Source organism: Neovison vison, chromosome 12 (genome assembly GCF_020171115.1).
Source record: "Neovison vison isolate M4711 chromosome 12, ASM_NN_V1, whole genome shotgun sequence".
Lineage (NCBI taxonomy): Eukaryota > Metazoa > Chordata > Mammalia > Carnivora > Mustelidae > Neogale > Neogale vison.
In genome coordinates, this window is record NC_058102.1 from 86,910,423 (window position 1) to 86,925,051 (window position 14,629).

At 44.0% G+C, this 14,629-nt stretch overlaps 2 protein-coding genes across 4 annotated transcripts in view; both read left to right on the forward strand.

The window, feature by feature from the left end:
- Positions 1–12,010, forward strand: part of DIP2B (disco interacting protein 2 homolog B) — a 222,118-nt gene extending 210,108 nt beyond the window's left edge. For all 3 annotated transcript variants that reach the window (XM_044226282.1, XM_044226280.1, XM_044226281.1), the window contains 5 exons: positions 210–267; positions 2,108–2,182; positions 3,804–3,981; positions 5,902–6,025; positions 7,885–12,010. In XM_044226282.1, coding sequence (XP_044082217.1) covers positions 210–267; positions 2,108–2,182; positions 3,804–3,981; positions 5,902–6,025; positions 7,885–8,137 — 688 coding nt within the window. In that variant the 3' untranslated portion in view covers positions 8,138–12,010. The remainder of the gene's footprint in view (positions 1–209; positions 268–2,107; positions 2,183–3,803; positions 3,982–5,901; positions 6,026–7,884) is intronic.
- A 788-nt stretch (positions 12,011–12,798) lies between these two features.
- Positions 12,799–14,479, forward strand: LOC122891120 (translation initiation factor eIF-2B subunit beta-like). Its single transcript, XM_044226579.1, has one exon. It carries the CDS (start codon positions 12,814–12,816, stop codon positions 13,933–13,935), a length of 1,122 nt encoding a protein of 373 aa, XP_044082514.1. The 5' UTR covers positions 12,799–12,813; the 3' UTR covers positions 13,936–14,479.
- The last annotated feature ends 150 nt before the right edge of the window (positions 14,480–14,629 follow it).

Genomic DNA, 14,629 nt, shown 5'->3' on the forward strand with positions numbered 1-14,629 from the left:
ATAGACAGTCCCTTATAAAAAATTATAAAAGAACATATTCCGACCCAAAATGTCAGTAGTGCCCAAGTCTGAGAAACTGCTCTAGTATGAGAAGGAGAGACAAAATAGAGGTCTCAAGAGGGCAGTATATAGCTGTAGTAAATGTGCGGCCATTTTTTCGAATATATATACATACCTATACATATATAGTAAATATTCTTCTTCTTCAGGGTTCGTCTTGTGGAACGGGGTGCCCCCCAGAGTTTGCTCCTCTCAGAGTCTGGAAAGGTAATTTGTTCTGTTAACCATTGGAAGTTGGTCTGCCTGGGAAATGGTTCATTTTATTTATTTTCATTTATTTTATTTTTTAAATGTTTCATTTTAAAACTTGAAGCCATGTAATGTATTAGTACCCAGGGCAAGCCTTAATTGAAATCTGGAGATAATTCAGCAGTTTCACCTTATGTAATACTTTCAAATTCATATGGGTACATAGAGAAGAAGAATTCTAGATTTGAACTTTCTTAATTCTCACAGATTTTTTTTTTCCAAAAAAATCCCACTGATATGTTATTCTTATTTGAAAAATCAGCAAAATCCAGTGTTCATTATATTCAAGGTGGAGAGGTAAACAGCACTTAGAGGCAATTCTATCTTTACAAATACTGTAAGGAGAAAAACAGGGTGGCAGTGGGGAGGTGTGGTTGAAGATCAGGGAAGGCATACATGTGTTTAAAGCTGAGAGAAAAATCAAAACGGGGAAGAAACTACGGATATATAGAGTTTGTGTCTGTAGGAATAAGATTTCTTAGGTGAGATGGAGGCTTTAAAATGTTCCAGAAGAGACACAGTTACTGTCTTAGTCCCTTTGGGCTGCTATCACAGAACACCGTAGACCAGGAAGCTTACTTCTCACAGTTCTGGACATTGGGAAGTCCAAGATCATGGCGTCAGCAGATTCTGTTGGAGGATTTTTGGTTCATAGGTGGCCGTCCTATTGCTGTATTCTCATACGGTGGAAGGCCCCAGCTCCTAATACCATCTCATCGGGGATTTAGGTAGATTATATCCAACATGTGAGTTTGGGGAGACACGACATAAGTCTGTAGCAGTTTTGAACATTTACTAAGGGTGATAGAATATCAGCATAAGTTAGTGAGTTTCCCATTCTTTTGAAGAGGTAACAGTGATGCCTCAGAATTCCTTCTAGTAATTCTGAAAGCAGAGGGGGAAATTATAAAGATAAAAGGGGATCCTGTCTAACGTATCAAGCAGATCGAGTCCATGGGGCACTTACTGTAGTTTGTCTCTTCCATTTAAACACATTCGAGTGGAGTTGGGTTGATCATCTTACCGCATTGTCAGATCTCCCTCTGCCTCAGCTTGTGGTTTGGTGCCTCAGAAGCTTTCACCCAGTGCCGGACCCGTCTGGGGTGCGAGTGGTCTTTTCTCGCCTTCTTTGAAGTCTTAGATGTATGACCCTGGATAATCACTGTAGCGCTTCTCAACTAACCTCATACTCTAGAAACCCAGAATATGGGTAACCAGAGAAGGCGTGAGCCGTTCTTACAGCCTGCACCTCTTCTTCCTTTTCTCCCCACATTCTTCACATTCCTTTTCTCTCCTCAGGGAGATCCCAAGCAAGCGTGATGTTTCGTGATCCCAGGGGCAGGATTCATTCTCCTGCAAAGCCTCTATCATCCTCTCTTGCTCTTCAAGTTCCTCTCACTTAGCTGTTGCTGCAGATGGGAGTGGAGCCGCTCAGGCGATCCCTTCCTGCTGTCCTTCCTGCTCTAAGGGGTCTTCCTGACGTCACTGCAGTGAACAGGATAGAGAAAGAAAATGAGAAAGGGCAGTCACATTACAGATTCCTACTGTTAACGGTTCTGGGCTGCAGTTTCTCATCCCTTTGAAGGGAAGGTAGGCTGGTTGGCTCCCTGGTTTATTTTTGAGGATGAATATTATTATACCTCTGGTCTCCACGGAGGACAGTCCAGTAAGCAGCGTGTCAATTAGCTCCTGCCTTTGTACACTCGCTTACCTCTCTGAAGGAGGGGTGGCAGGGGACTGCGTTTCCGAGGCGTTATTAGAGTTGATTGAATCTTTGTGTTTTCCCTTTGATGCTCAGATTTTACCTGGAGTGAAAGTGGTTATTGTTAATCCTGAAACCAAAGGGCCTGTTGGAGACTCTCATCTTGGAGAGGTATGTATAATTTTTATCTTTACTCTGAAAAGTCGGCAGTAAAGACTTTGGGGTTCACATTCGAGAAGTCAGTGAAACGGTGGATTTAACTTTTCCCCCATTGTGAGTTGTCCTCTTTTTTTTTTTTTTTTTTAAGATTTTATTTATTTATTTGACAGAGAGAGGTCACAGTAGACAGAGAGGCAGGCAGAGAGAGAGAGAGGGAAGCAGGCTCCCCGCTGAGCAGACAGCCCGACGCGGGACTCGATCCCAGACCCTGAGATCATGACCCGAGCCGAAGGCAACGGCCCAACCCACTGAGCCACCCAGGCGCCCCGAGCTGTCCTCTTTTAAAAGAGTTTTAATCTGGGTCACCTGGGTGGCTCAGTCATTAAGTGTCTGCTTTTGGCTCACCGGGGTCCTGGGATCGAGCCCTGTGTCAGGCTCCCTGCTCAGCAGGGGAGACTGCTTCTCCCTTTCCTTCTGCCTGCTGCTTCCCCTGCTTGTGCTCTCTCTGACAAATAATTTTTTTTTTTTAAAGAGTTTAATCTTTCTCTGTAAGGCCCAAAACTAAAAAGAGAGAGATTGAGGCCAGGATGGAGGAGAGATTTCAGCATGCAGATTAGAACTAGTGCCAGAATTGTCCACCGACATTCCCTTTGCTGAGAAAGGAAATGGGCCAGTCCTACCTGTTTCCACCTATTAAGGGGTGGAACTGATAGGAGCCCCAAATACTAAATTTTTTAAATTCATGGAAATTTTCTATTCTTATTCTAAAATGTGTGTATATTGGAATTCGTTCAAGATTTTTTTTAAGAAGACTTAATTTTTCTTCCCTCAAATATTTGAGGAGTTCTGAGATTTCACCCAGTGGTTTACCAGGAGGCGAAGGTCGTAGGTGCAGGAGTCAGAGGGCCTGCGCTCTGCTACTTCCCAGCCGCTAACTAGTGAGCAAGTTACTTCCTTTCTCTGGGTCTCAGTTTTCTCCTCCGTAAATAATAACTGCACCCCACCTAATTTCACCTGACGAAATGGTGCGCCAGCTAACTACACTAATACCGTATCTGTAACTCACATGGGACAGTGCCTGTGACCTAATGAGTTCGCAATAAATACGAGCGTTCTTGCTGTTGCTAGGTATTACTGTGTTGGCAGGGCGAATTCAGATACCCTGGTAGTGCTTTCCTAAGGGCTTACACCTTAGCCCAGAAGCACAGAAGTGACCCCTCGATGTATTTGCAGGGCTCGGGAAGAGGCAGAGGACTGAGCCCAGGAGGCAGTAGCTTCGTGGTTAAGAGCATGGGCTCTGCAGCTGCACAGGCTTGGCTGTGGATCTCCCAGTTTCTTAGACAAGTTACTTAACTCCTTGTTTTTTCATCTGTGAAATGGGAGTAACAATAATACAGAACCGCATTGCCACGTATGTCGGGACCTAAGGGGATAAGGTGTATAAAGTACTTAATTCTCTGTTTAGCACATTTAGCACATGATAAATGTCAGCAGCCTTTATTGTTGTGGTTTATTATTGTTACTGTAGCAATGAGAATTTAAAAATAGTAATGTTCATCCATCCAGAGAGAATTGAATTGATACAGTTCTATGTCCCTGCCGGAATGTGACTGATGCCCTTTTCTTGTTGTAGATTTGGGTGAACAGTCCCCACACAGCCAGTGGCTATTACACCATCTATGACAGTGAGACTCTTCAAGCGGATCATTTCAACACCCGCCTCAGCTTCGGGGATGCCGCTCAGACGCTCTGGGCTCGGACAGGATACCTTGGTTTTGTCCGCCGGACGGAGCTCACAGCGGCCACTGGAGGTAGTTTCCTCACCAGCGCTTCCCTTCTGCTTGCTTTTGTCTTTCAGCCAGATGCTCTGGCTCACCTTCCTCAGCTTGCCTTTGCGTTGTCCAGTGTGTGTGTATTTAATTACTCCCTTCTGCGGTTCCTGAACCCATGCATGAATTTGTATTCATTTAAAGTAAGATATTTTGCCCCATGAGGAGTAACCAGGAGGCAGGCACCCAGGGTACCACGTCTGCATCTCTGAACTGTGGGTGAGCACAGCCGATGGTCACGGAGATGTGCCTGATGCTCACTGTGCCCCTGGCTGACTCCCAGCTCCTGCACAAGCTCCTGGGATGGTGTCATCTTATAGCCCTTCTACACCCACACGCCATTTTGGGTTCAAGAGGAACAAACCTGACCCCTGAGAGCAGGGGATCGGTGCGGGGAGCCATGTTGCTGAAGCACTGTGTCCCTTCGGCGTCTCATGTTAGATGCGAGACTGCTGGGCAAGGCTCTGGTGTGAGCAGTCCCCCCGCATTACCCGACTGTTATGCCTTCGCTGATGCCTGCCTTCAGCTTTTCTGCCCCGTGGCATTAATGGCCATGTTAAAATACCCAACACTAGCTGTATCATCACTTCAAGAACAGCTACAAATAACTCACTGGGCTTTAAAGGCCTGAATTAGAGCCATATCACTTCTCCTGAGCTCCTGGCGTCTGTTCCATAGTGACCAGCATCCATAGTTTCTCCAAGTTTCCCGGGGAGGCAGGATAACGAACTGGAAGAGGGAGGTATCCCTCACCGGGTGCCCTGGTGTTGAAACCTGCCTCTGCCATTTGCTTTGTGACCTTGAGCAATCACTGAGCCTCTTAGTTTCCTACCTGAACAGTGGGAATGATAATGTTCCCTGGCTTGTGGAAATGATGTGAGATTAACTGCTGTGTTTCTGTCATGTTTGTTATTACAGTCTTTATGAGCTCTTATATGGTGGGAATCTGCTAGACCTCTTCATCCTTCTCTCTCCAGCAGCTTCTAGCACTTTGCTTTATTCAATTTTTCAGAAATTTACCCTTTCCTGAGAATATTTTATTTAGTAGGCCTAGTAAAATTATGTCTTTCTTTAAAATGCAGTATCTATATAGACACAAACCATGTATATAGCCTTATGTATATGGTGTGTACATATAATTTAAACAAAGAAAAAAGATTTCTGCCATGTTCTAGCTGGATTACAAGCTTGTTAATAACCAGAACTAGTCTCTCCATTTTCTGTAATCCTACTCCTTATATCTGGACTCCTTACAGATGTCTAGGAATAACAACACATGCTCATTTCTTCTCCCTCTCAAACCCTCTCTCCCCGCTCCACCCCTCCCCTAGCTGTCATCTGGCTAATTCCTGTTTATCCGTAAAAGCTCAGCCTGGTTTCCGCTTTTCCTTCTCTGAACCCTTGAGCTGAGCTCGGGGTATGGGGGTGTCCCCCGGTCACCTCACACACACTTCACGCATGCTCCCAGCACAGGGCTTACCATGTTGCAGTGGACAATGGAGCACCTGTCGTGTGTCCTCCCCCATTACATAGTAAGTGTCTTTAGAACAGGACTCGTGTTTTGTCATCTTCCCAGCACTGGACATAATTCCTGGGACATCGTAGTAATAATAATAATAATCATAGCTAATTTTTTTTTAGAACTTACAGTATACCAGGCATCAAATGAACTCCCCACGGGGATTATCTCATTGAATAGTCACAGCAGCCATTTAGTATTCTCGCTGTCTCACAGAGTGGGGAGCAGGACTCAGACACTTAAGTAATTGGCTCAAGGTTACACGGCTGGTGAGTGGTGGGGTCAAGTGACGTGGCAGGCAGTCCAACAGGGTGCTTTTCACACAACATTGCATTGCGCTCATCATGTGTGATGAACCAGATTTCTCTTTTTCTTTCCATCAGAGCGTCACGATGCATTGTATGTAGTGGGAGCGCTGGATGAGACGCTGGAGCTGCGAGGATTACGATACCACCCGATAGACATTGAGACCTCCGTGTCCCGGATCCACAGGAGCATTGCTGAATGGTAACCGCCCTTGTACAGAATAGGCTTCCCGCTGCAGCCGTAGTGTCAGTTAAAACCAATCTAAGTAGTCAGCTATCTGTACCAAATGGCCCCTACAGGCCTAGAATCCAGGGGGAGTAAGAAAGTAAATGGACTGATTGTTTCTTGTCTTGGCGGGCTGTCCGCTGTGGCAGATGAGGCCGTGGGGAAACAAGAACAGGCTCCGTGGAACCACCGTAGAGTCAAGTCCTCGCTACTGATCGATTCTTACCATTGGAAGAGATCTGATTATCTGTCTCTAGAAAGTCAGTGTAATATGGTGGGAAGAACCATGACTTTAAGTTCAAAAGGCCCAACTTGGGGGCGCCTGGGTGGCTCAGTGGGTTAAGCCGCTGCCTTCGGCTCGGGTCATGATCTCAGGGTCCTGGGATCGGGTCCCGCATCGGGCTCTCTGCTCAGCAGGGAGCCTGCTTCCCTCTCTCTCTCTCTCTCTGCCTGCCTCTCCATCTACTTGTGATTTCTCTCTGTCAAATAAAAATAAAATCTTTAAAAAAAAAAAAAAAGAGGCCCAACTTGAAGGGCCAGGTCTCCCACATTGGCGGCTTTTCTCATGTACTTGTTCTGCTATTTCCTAATCATGGGGAGAAACAAATGGGAATGTGCGTCTTTGCACGCTGTCAAATGGTAAACAGATGAGAAAGGTCATTATTACCTCATCCAGTTTCCCTCTCAGTGTAAGAACGCCCTCCACATCATCCCTGATGAAAGAATATCCAGCCTCACATGGACTTCTTTAAAATTAAAACTTGATAGTTCTTACCTAGAGGCTTTCATTCTGGATTCCTGACAATACAGAATCCACCTGGTTTCTTTTCTACATTTTTAATGCAGTAGGTCCTTCCTTGTTGTTGGTTTTTTTTTTCTTTTTTTTTTTTAAACCATGCCACATAGCCACAGTTCTTTCCATGCTTGCTCACACTTTCTAGATGCCTCCTTATCAGCATCTTCAACTCAGTTTGGTCAGAGTCTCTCCCCAGACCCGAACAATGCCCGTGAATTATCAGAACAATACAGAGAAGTAGAGTGCCATGGTTACCCTCTAATTTTAGACCTCTGACTTTCTATGCAAGCAAATATTGTATACATTTTTTTAATGATTGGAATATGTTTTTTAAAGCTATTTAACACTTCATATCACAGGTCAGGTCATACTTTCTAACCCAGCAGTCCCACTCCACGTAAGGCAAGTTTCTACCTTATGTCATTTTTATGGCATGATGGGAGAGTCACCTGTATGGGGCACTAAGTCCATATGAGGAAAGGTCCACTCCCTTCCTGTTGGGCCTAAGAATACTATCTTGTCAAAGTTCTTTGGTTGCAAATAACAGAAATTCTCTTCAAAAAAACCTAAGCAAAAGAGAGAGTTAATGAAAAGAATACCTGGCTACCTCAGAGGTTCCTAAGAGTCTCCATAAATCTCAAGAAACATAGAAATAAGGGATGGGAAGGCCATCAGAACTACTGTCTTCTCACCTTCTAGAGCCATAAGGGCATCCACTTCATTCTTCTCTTGTCCGTGAAGAGCCATTACCTGTGCTGCTCTGGGCAGCCGGCCACCCCCAAACTTTGACATGTGCTTAGTTCACATGGCCAGCTAACATTTTTCAACCCCGTTGCCAAACCCCTGCTGACTCTGGGTGGCTCAGCTCATCAGCTGTGATCACAGGGGCAAGGTCATTGCACACATGGCTGCTAGCCTTCTGGTTGCATCCAAGAGAGAAGGCAGTTGTCCGGGAAACTGGGATAAGTCTTGAGCGCGTACTATGAAAGTTACCTGGTAAATGTGATGATATGTTAACTGACTGTCATTGCAATTTCAGTGCTGTGTTCACGTGGACCAACTTGCTCGTGGTGGTTGTGGAACTGTGTGGCTCTGAACAGGAAGCCCTCGATCTGGTTCCTTTAGTGACAAACGTGGTCCTGGAAGAGCATTACCTCATCGTCGGCGTCGTGGTGGTGGTGGACCCAGGCGTTATCCCCATCAACTCCAGAGGAGAGAAGCAGAGGATGCACCTCCGAGACAGCTTCCTGGCTGACCAGTTGGACCCCATCTATGTGGCTTATAACATGTAACCAGCCTTGTGGGGATCCTGAGGGCGGGGGTGCATCCTGAAAAACCACAAGGACCAAAGACCAGTGACTAGGAGCAAGCTTTCCAATGATGTGAAATAAGCTGAAATGGTTACATTATATCCTTCATCTCATCCTGTGGGATTCTGCAATCACAGGACACACAGGAAAGGGGAATCATATGGTAGCAAATGAAAAAAATGTTAACAGTCCATTAGTCATGAGCTTTGACATAGCGTGAGCAGCACGTTACTAAAGCAATTACATGCATGTTGCATTTTTTTCATCTGTTGTATATACTTGTATTTTTATCTAATGCTGTTCTAGAATTTTGTAAGGGAGTTAAATGAATTCACATGAAGGGGGTAGACGGAGTTCTCCAGTTCCCCGCTCTGTACTGTATTCTGCCATTTTACCATAGCTGGACTTTCTGCAGGTTTTGTTAACGTGGAACTACTCAGCTTATTTTCCGCTGACCTGTAAGCAAATCAAATAATCCATGAATATGAGAGTTACTTTATATATATAATTCTTGAGAGTAACACATTCTGACCAGTGTTTTAAACGTGTAAATAAGAGTACACAAAATTCAGCTAAACAATTGAAGAACTGGCGTGTGTAGTCATGACAAGTGAAGTAGAAACCTTCCTACTTTGGGAGAATGTCAATATTCTCTTACTGCAGTGTAATTGAATAGGTAACTAAAAAGTGCAAATTGTTTGCAGGTTCCGCTGCACATTGTACTATGTCTCTGTTGGCTGATGTATTTTATAAACTAAAGCTGCCTATGTTTGTTCTTAAAGCTTGCATTCCCAAAAATCAGCTTAAGCTTTTAGGAATTCAGCCTGTGTCTACAGGCTGGAAATCTTGGTTTAAAAATCAAACTGTTATGAAAAGGCTAAGCTTCATTAGATCCCACCCTATCCTAAGGAACCACAATAACTCACTCTGGCCCCCAGTGTTGAAACTGTGTTTCAAATTTAGAGTGACTGCATAAGAATTTAGGATTTCCTCTTTTTCCAGGCTCATTGTCAACTGCGTCTCCAGTTTATACATACAGCTTCTCTTTTCGGAAAACTGAAACGTCCTCTGTTCTTCCAGTTCATGAGGGCAGGGATTTTAGGAACAAGAATGACAGGCTGGGAAGGCAGTGGGATCAGCAGTCACGGGAAACTGTAAAGGCAATATAACTACAGATCTCAAAACTGACCGATTTGGGTTGCCAAAATAGATAGGCTTATGCTGAAATAGGGGAAGTCTGATGTATGCAAGAAACTCTTTTGAAATAACTGTGGTGCCCAGGCCAAGTGGACTGAGCGTGGGACTGAGTTTGGCCTCTGGCTCGGTTTCCTTTCTTTGGTCTGATACTTCATGTATTTGAATATAGTTGAATTTTATTATTTTTTTCTTACAGAAATATTTTTAAAAATTAAAAAAAAAAAAAAGCTCCAAGTGAACAGAGTTAACTTGTCAAATCAGAATGGTTCTCTTTGACCCACTCTGCACTATTGTGTAAATATTTATTTAGACTATTTTAATAATACATATTATTTACCCGCTGTAACATCATGTAAACTAAATATGTTTTTAAACAATTTTTAAGACTTGTAATTACCCTGAAAATAAGGTTTATAATGCAAAGGCCAGACCCTTCATCACTCTCGAGGGCTGCCCTTCAGTCTTGTGGCTCTTAAGCCACTTTTCTTGCCTCCCTTTTACATAAGCCTTTTTTCCTCCCGGTTTTTTCTCCGTTGAGGGCAGACCTCAAGACATTTTCCAGTTCCAGATCTCTTTTTTGACATTTTGGATGAAATTAATTTACACATGATGGAAGAGGTTCTAAGATGTTCAGAAAAAAAGCACTTACATTGGGGCAGGAAATCCCAGTGACTAGCTACGGTTCAGTTTGCAGAAACAAATAGCCTGCTTATTTGGAAAGTAATTTTCTTACAATAGTTTTTAGTGACTCACTAAACAAAGCAAGGGATCCTGAGGATTCAATAGTTCTAGCTCCATAATCCACGAGTTCTAAGGAAGAAATATAGGCAGAGTCTTATCCTATGGGTTGCTTTGAAAATGCTTACTACACAAGTTAGGGCGTCTGCTAGAAATATAGTGTGAGCCACATCAGTCATTTTAAATTCTCTGGTAATCACATTTCAAAAAGTAAGAAGAAACTAATGAAATTGACTTTAATATCTTGTATTTAACCCAGTATATCAAAAATACTATAATTTCCATGTGGAATCAATATGAAAAGTGATTGAGATCTTTTCTTTTTTTCATACGAAGTCTTTGAGATCCAGTGTGTATTAAGCACATTTCAATTCGGACTACCCATATTTCAAGTTTTCAGTAGCCACATGTGGCTAGTAGCTACAATAATGGACACTCATTCTTTCAAATAAGATATTCCATTAGTCTCAGAGTATGGTCAACTCCCAGTTACTTAGGGTCTGATTATCTGGGTGTGTAGTTCCTCAGGCCTCTGATTTAGCTTTAGCTTTTGCTCTCTACCTTGTGGCTGCTCTGTGGATCTTCTGCATATTCCCCAAAGCCAAAATATGCTAGTGGAGGAAAGAGAGCTGAGCTGTGTCTTTGGGAACTTCTCAGTAACTGTGGTAAAGGAGCCTCTGGAAGAGGGAGAGAGCCCAGTCGTTAGCCTGTGGGTGTTTGAGGGGTCATCTGTAGTTTTTAATGCCTCGTCTGTTACAGACTTGGAAGAGAACTTTCTCTTGGTGACACAGTGCTCTTGTCCTTTCCACATTAAGTAGGACCTTTGTGGTAGAATGGACTCTTAGGACAGACCCAGAAGGCCATTACCAATAGAAACAGCCTAGCCAAAACTCTGGAACACGTTCTGTCTGGGTTTTTCTTCTATGCCTGTGAAAAAGACAACGAGATTAATAGCAAGCCCCCATTTCAGGTAAGAGAAATCCATTCATCTAACTGCTTTTGAACCTCTTTCTGCCTCTCAGCAGAAGTAACTGAGGTAGATCAGGAAGGGGCTGCCTCAGGAAAATTCCTAAGCCTAAGGGATTCTTAGAGCTGCACAAATGTCCTCTCCTGCGTCAGTGAGACCCTGGGAATGACCGGCATGCTAACAGGCATCCGTGTGAATCCACAGCCTTTATTTACTTGCTGCCTCAGAAAGGGGGCCGGGTTGAGGACCACCGCCACCATCAAGTCCTTTCCTCACGAAGTTGTGCTGCCTCAGGCTGTTTAGGGACCATTGCCTGTCTGTTGGTAATATACCTGTGTCTCCTTTCTTTAGTCCCTGGGCAGTGCTTGCTTAATGCTTCTGTTGAATCAACAAAGGGCCTGAGGCCTTAGGTTTCTTTTGTAAGGTCTCTGCCCCAGGCATGGTGCTCAATATCTTGGCCAAATAAATTACTTCCTTGAATATCTAGCAATCTTTTAGACTAAAGCAATGAGGAGTTATCACCTCACCCTCAAACTCCAACATGACCTATGCCTTAGTGTTGTTTTTGTTGTGTGCTTTGATGTAAAAGCAAGAGTATTTGGAGCAAAAAGCTGCAGTACTCCAAATACACAATAGGCCTTTTCTTTATCATTCATACAACATTTCTGGTCTAGGTGTGTGTAGATGGGCCATGTTATTTGTCCACAGGAAGAGAGTGTAAAGATATAAGAATAATTTTTTAGTCCTAAATGATGTTTTGTTTACTTTCTGTCAAGATATTTACCAGTGTCAAATTCAGACTATAGTACTGTGTAATTATGTATAAAGTTTTTTTTATTTATTTGAAATTAGACTAGATATACATTTTTAAATTTAACATCTGGCTGGACAGTGTTCTATTAACTCATTGAATGTGTTTCCTTTGTCTTGTGTTAATAAATATTGATGCCTGATTGTGTTTAATGCTTCACACATTGGGAGATTGATAAATTGGAACTGATAAATGTTATTATTTTTTTAAGATTTTATATTTATTTATTTGACAGAGACAGCGAGAGAGGAACACAGGCAAGGGGAGTGGGAAAGGGAGAAGCAGGTTTCCCGCTGAGCAGGGAGCCCAGTGTGAGGCTCGATCGCAGGACAATGAGATTGTGACCTGAGCCAAAGGCAGACGCTTAACAACTGAGTCACCTAGGTACCCCAGAACTGATAAATTTTAAATTTAACTTCAGATGGTAAGACCCAAAGATAGCCAGAGTAGTCTAAGGAAAATGAACACAAGAGATCCAAAGTTATAGTTAATCAGTGCTGTGACAGGAAGACAAATCAAGGAACACAAGAGGGTCATGATGAAAACTAAGAAGACTTTGTTAGGAACAATTAAAGTTTAGTTTTCCTCCTACCCATGTGGCATGTGGTAGGTTTAAACTACGGATCATAAATTTTTTTTTTTTTCCTAATCTATGATTGGGCTGGATTTCAGCCTTCACTAAAGTGATGTCATTTGCTCTTCACGTCTTGGTTTCAAGAAATTTGATGGGAGCCCATCAAGTTGTGCGTGTTCTCCGACACTAAAACTGGCCTTAAACTACTGCTGTCCAACCTATTTAGGGAGCCGAGAACACTTTTTTCACCATGCATTTATTGAATGTCTGCATTAGGCCCAAGGCACTGCAACAGAACTGAAGCTAGAGAGAGAAAATTAAATCATTGCTTTCAAGGAGATCCAGGAAAACAATACAATATATTAAGAGTTATGAGGAAGTGCAAGGGTTGGGGTCGTACAGGTGTGGATTCCGCCGGCGAGGCGGCTCTTTTCAAGATGCCTGGAGCCGCGGTTAGGGGCTCTGAGTTGTACGAGAGCATCGAGAGCTTCGTGGAGGCCCTGAAGCGGGACGGCGGGCGGCGCAGCTCCGAGGACAAGGCTCGGGAGACCCTGGGGCTGCTGCGCCAGATCATCACGGACCACCGCTGGAGCAACGCAGGGGAGCTGATGGAACTGATCCGCCAAGAAGGCCGGAGGATGACGGCTGCGCAGCCCTCAGAGACCATGGTGGGCAACATGGTGCGGAGGGTGCTCAGGATCATCCGGGAGGAGTATGGCAGATTCCATGGACGCAGCGATGAGAGCGATCAGCAGGAGTCCTTGCACAAACTCTTGACATCCGAAGGCCTGAGCGAGGATTTCAGCTCCCCTTATGCCCAACTCCAGTCCAACATCATTGAGGCAATTAATGAACTTCTTGTGGAACTCGAAGGGACTACAGAGAATATTGCCGCCCAGACTCTGGAGCACATCCACTCCAATGAGGTGATCATGACCATTGGCTTCTCCCGGACAGTAGAAGCCTTCCTCAAAGAGGCTGCCCGGAAGAGGAAATTCCATGTCATTGTGGCAGAATGTGCTCCTTTCTGTCAGGGTCATGAAATGGCAGTCAATTTGTCCAAAGCAGGTATCGAGACAACTGTCATGACTGATGCTGCCATTTTTGCTGTTATGTCAAGAGTCAACAAGGTGATCATTGGCACAAAGACAATCCTGGCCAACGGTGCCCTGAGAGCTGTGACAGGAACTCACACTCTAGCACTGGCAGCAAAACACCATTCCACCCCACTCATCGTGTGTGCTCCCATGTTCAAGCTTTCTCCACAGTTCCCTAATGAAGAAGATTCCTTTCATAAGTTTGTGGCTCCTGAAGAAGTCCTGCCTTTCACAGAAGGGGACATTCTGGAGAAGGTCAGCGTTCACTGCCCTGTGTTTGACTACGTTCCCCCAGAGCTCATTACCCTCTTTATCTCCAACATTGGTGGGAATGCACCTTCCTACATCTACCGCCTGATGAGTGAACTCTACCATCCTGATGATCATGTCCTATGACCACCACCCATCCTAAGCAGAAGCTGCTTAGCCAAATACAGAATGGAGAGGGACTTCAGTGTGACTGCTGAAAACATCGTCCTTGTATTGGGGAGTGACCTGGAGTCAATCTGAAAAAACTTAATACTGTTTCTTGTCCTTTTAGTCATCCCAGAACAGGATGCACATTCAAGACTATCTCTTGCCTTTCTGATCTTAACAGGAGCAGCAGGGCTTGACCTATAAATTTTGGACTCTCTTGGGGCTCCTGGCCGGCTCATTTGGTAGAGCATGTGACTCTTGATCTTGGGATTGTGAGTTTGAGCCCCACGTTGGGCATAGAGTTTACTTAAAATTTTTTTTGGTGGGGGAACCTCTTAACCTCCTAGTGACCTGGGGAGTCTAGAATTTAAGTTTCAGGAACTTAAACTTTCTGGTTGAGTGGGGTGTTAAACGTAACACTGAAGACCTTGCTGGGATACAGGTTTTTGCTCAGAAATGGCTACCACACCTTTTCCTGGGCTGTGCCAATAAAAGCTTCTTGAAGAAAAAAAAAAAAAAAAAAGAGTTATGAGGAGGGGTGGACAGTGGCAGCACCTAGGACAGGCACCCAATCCAATGATGAGGGGGAATAATGAGGAATACTTACTGGAGGAGGTAACATCAGAACCAAGTTTTGTTTTTAAAGATTTTATTTATTTGAGAGAGAGCATGA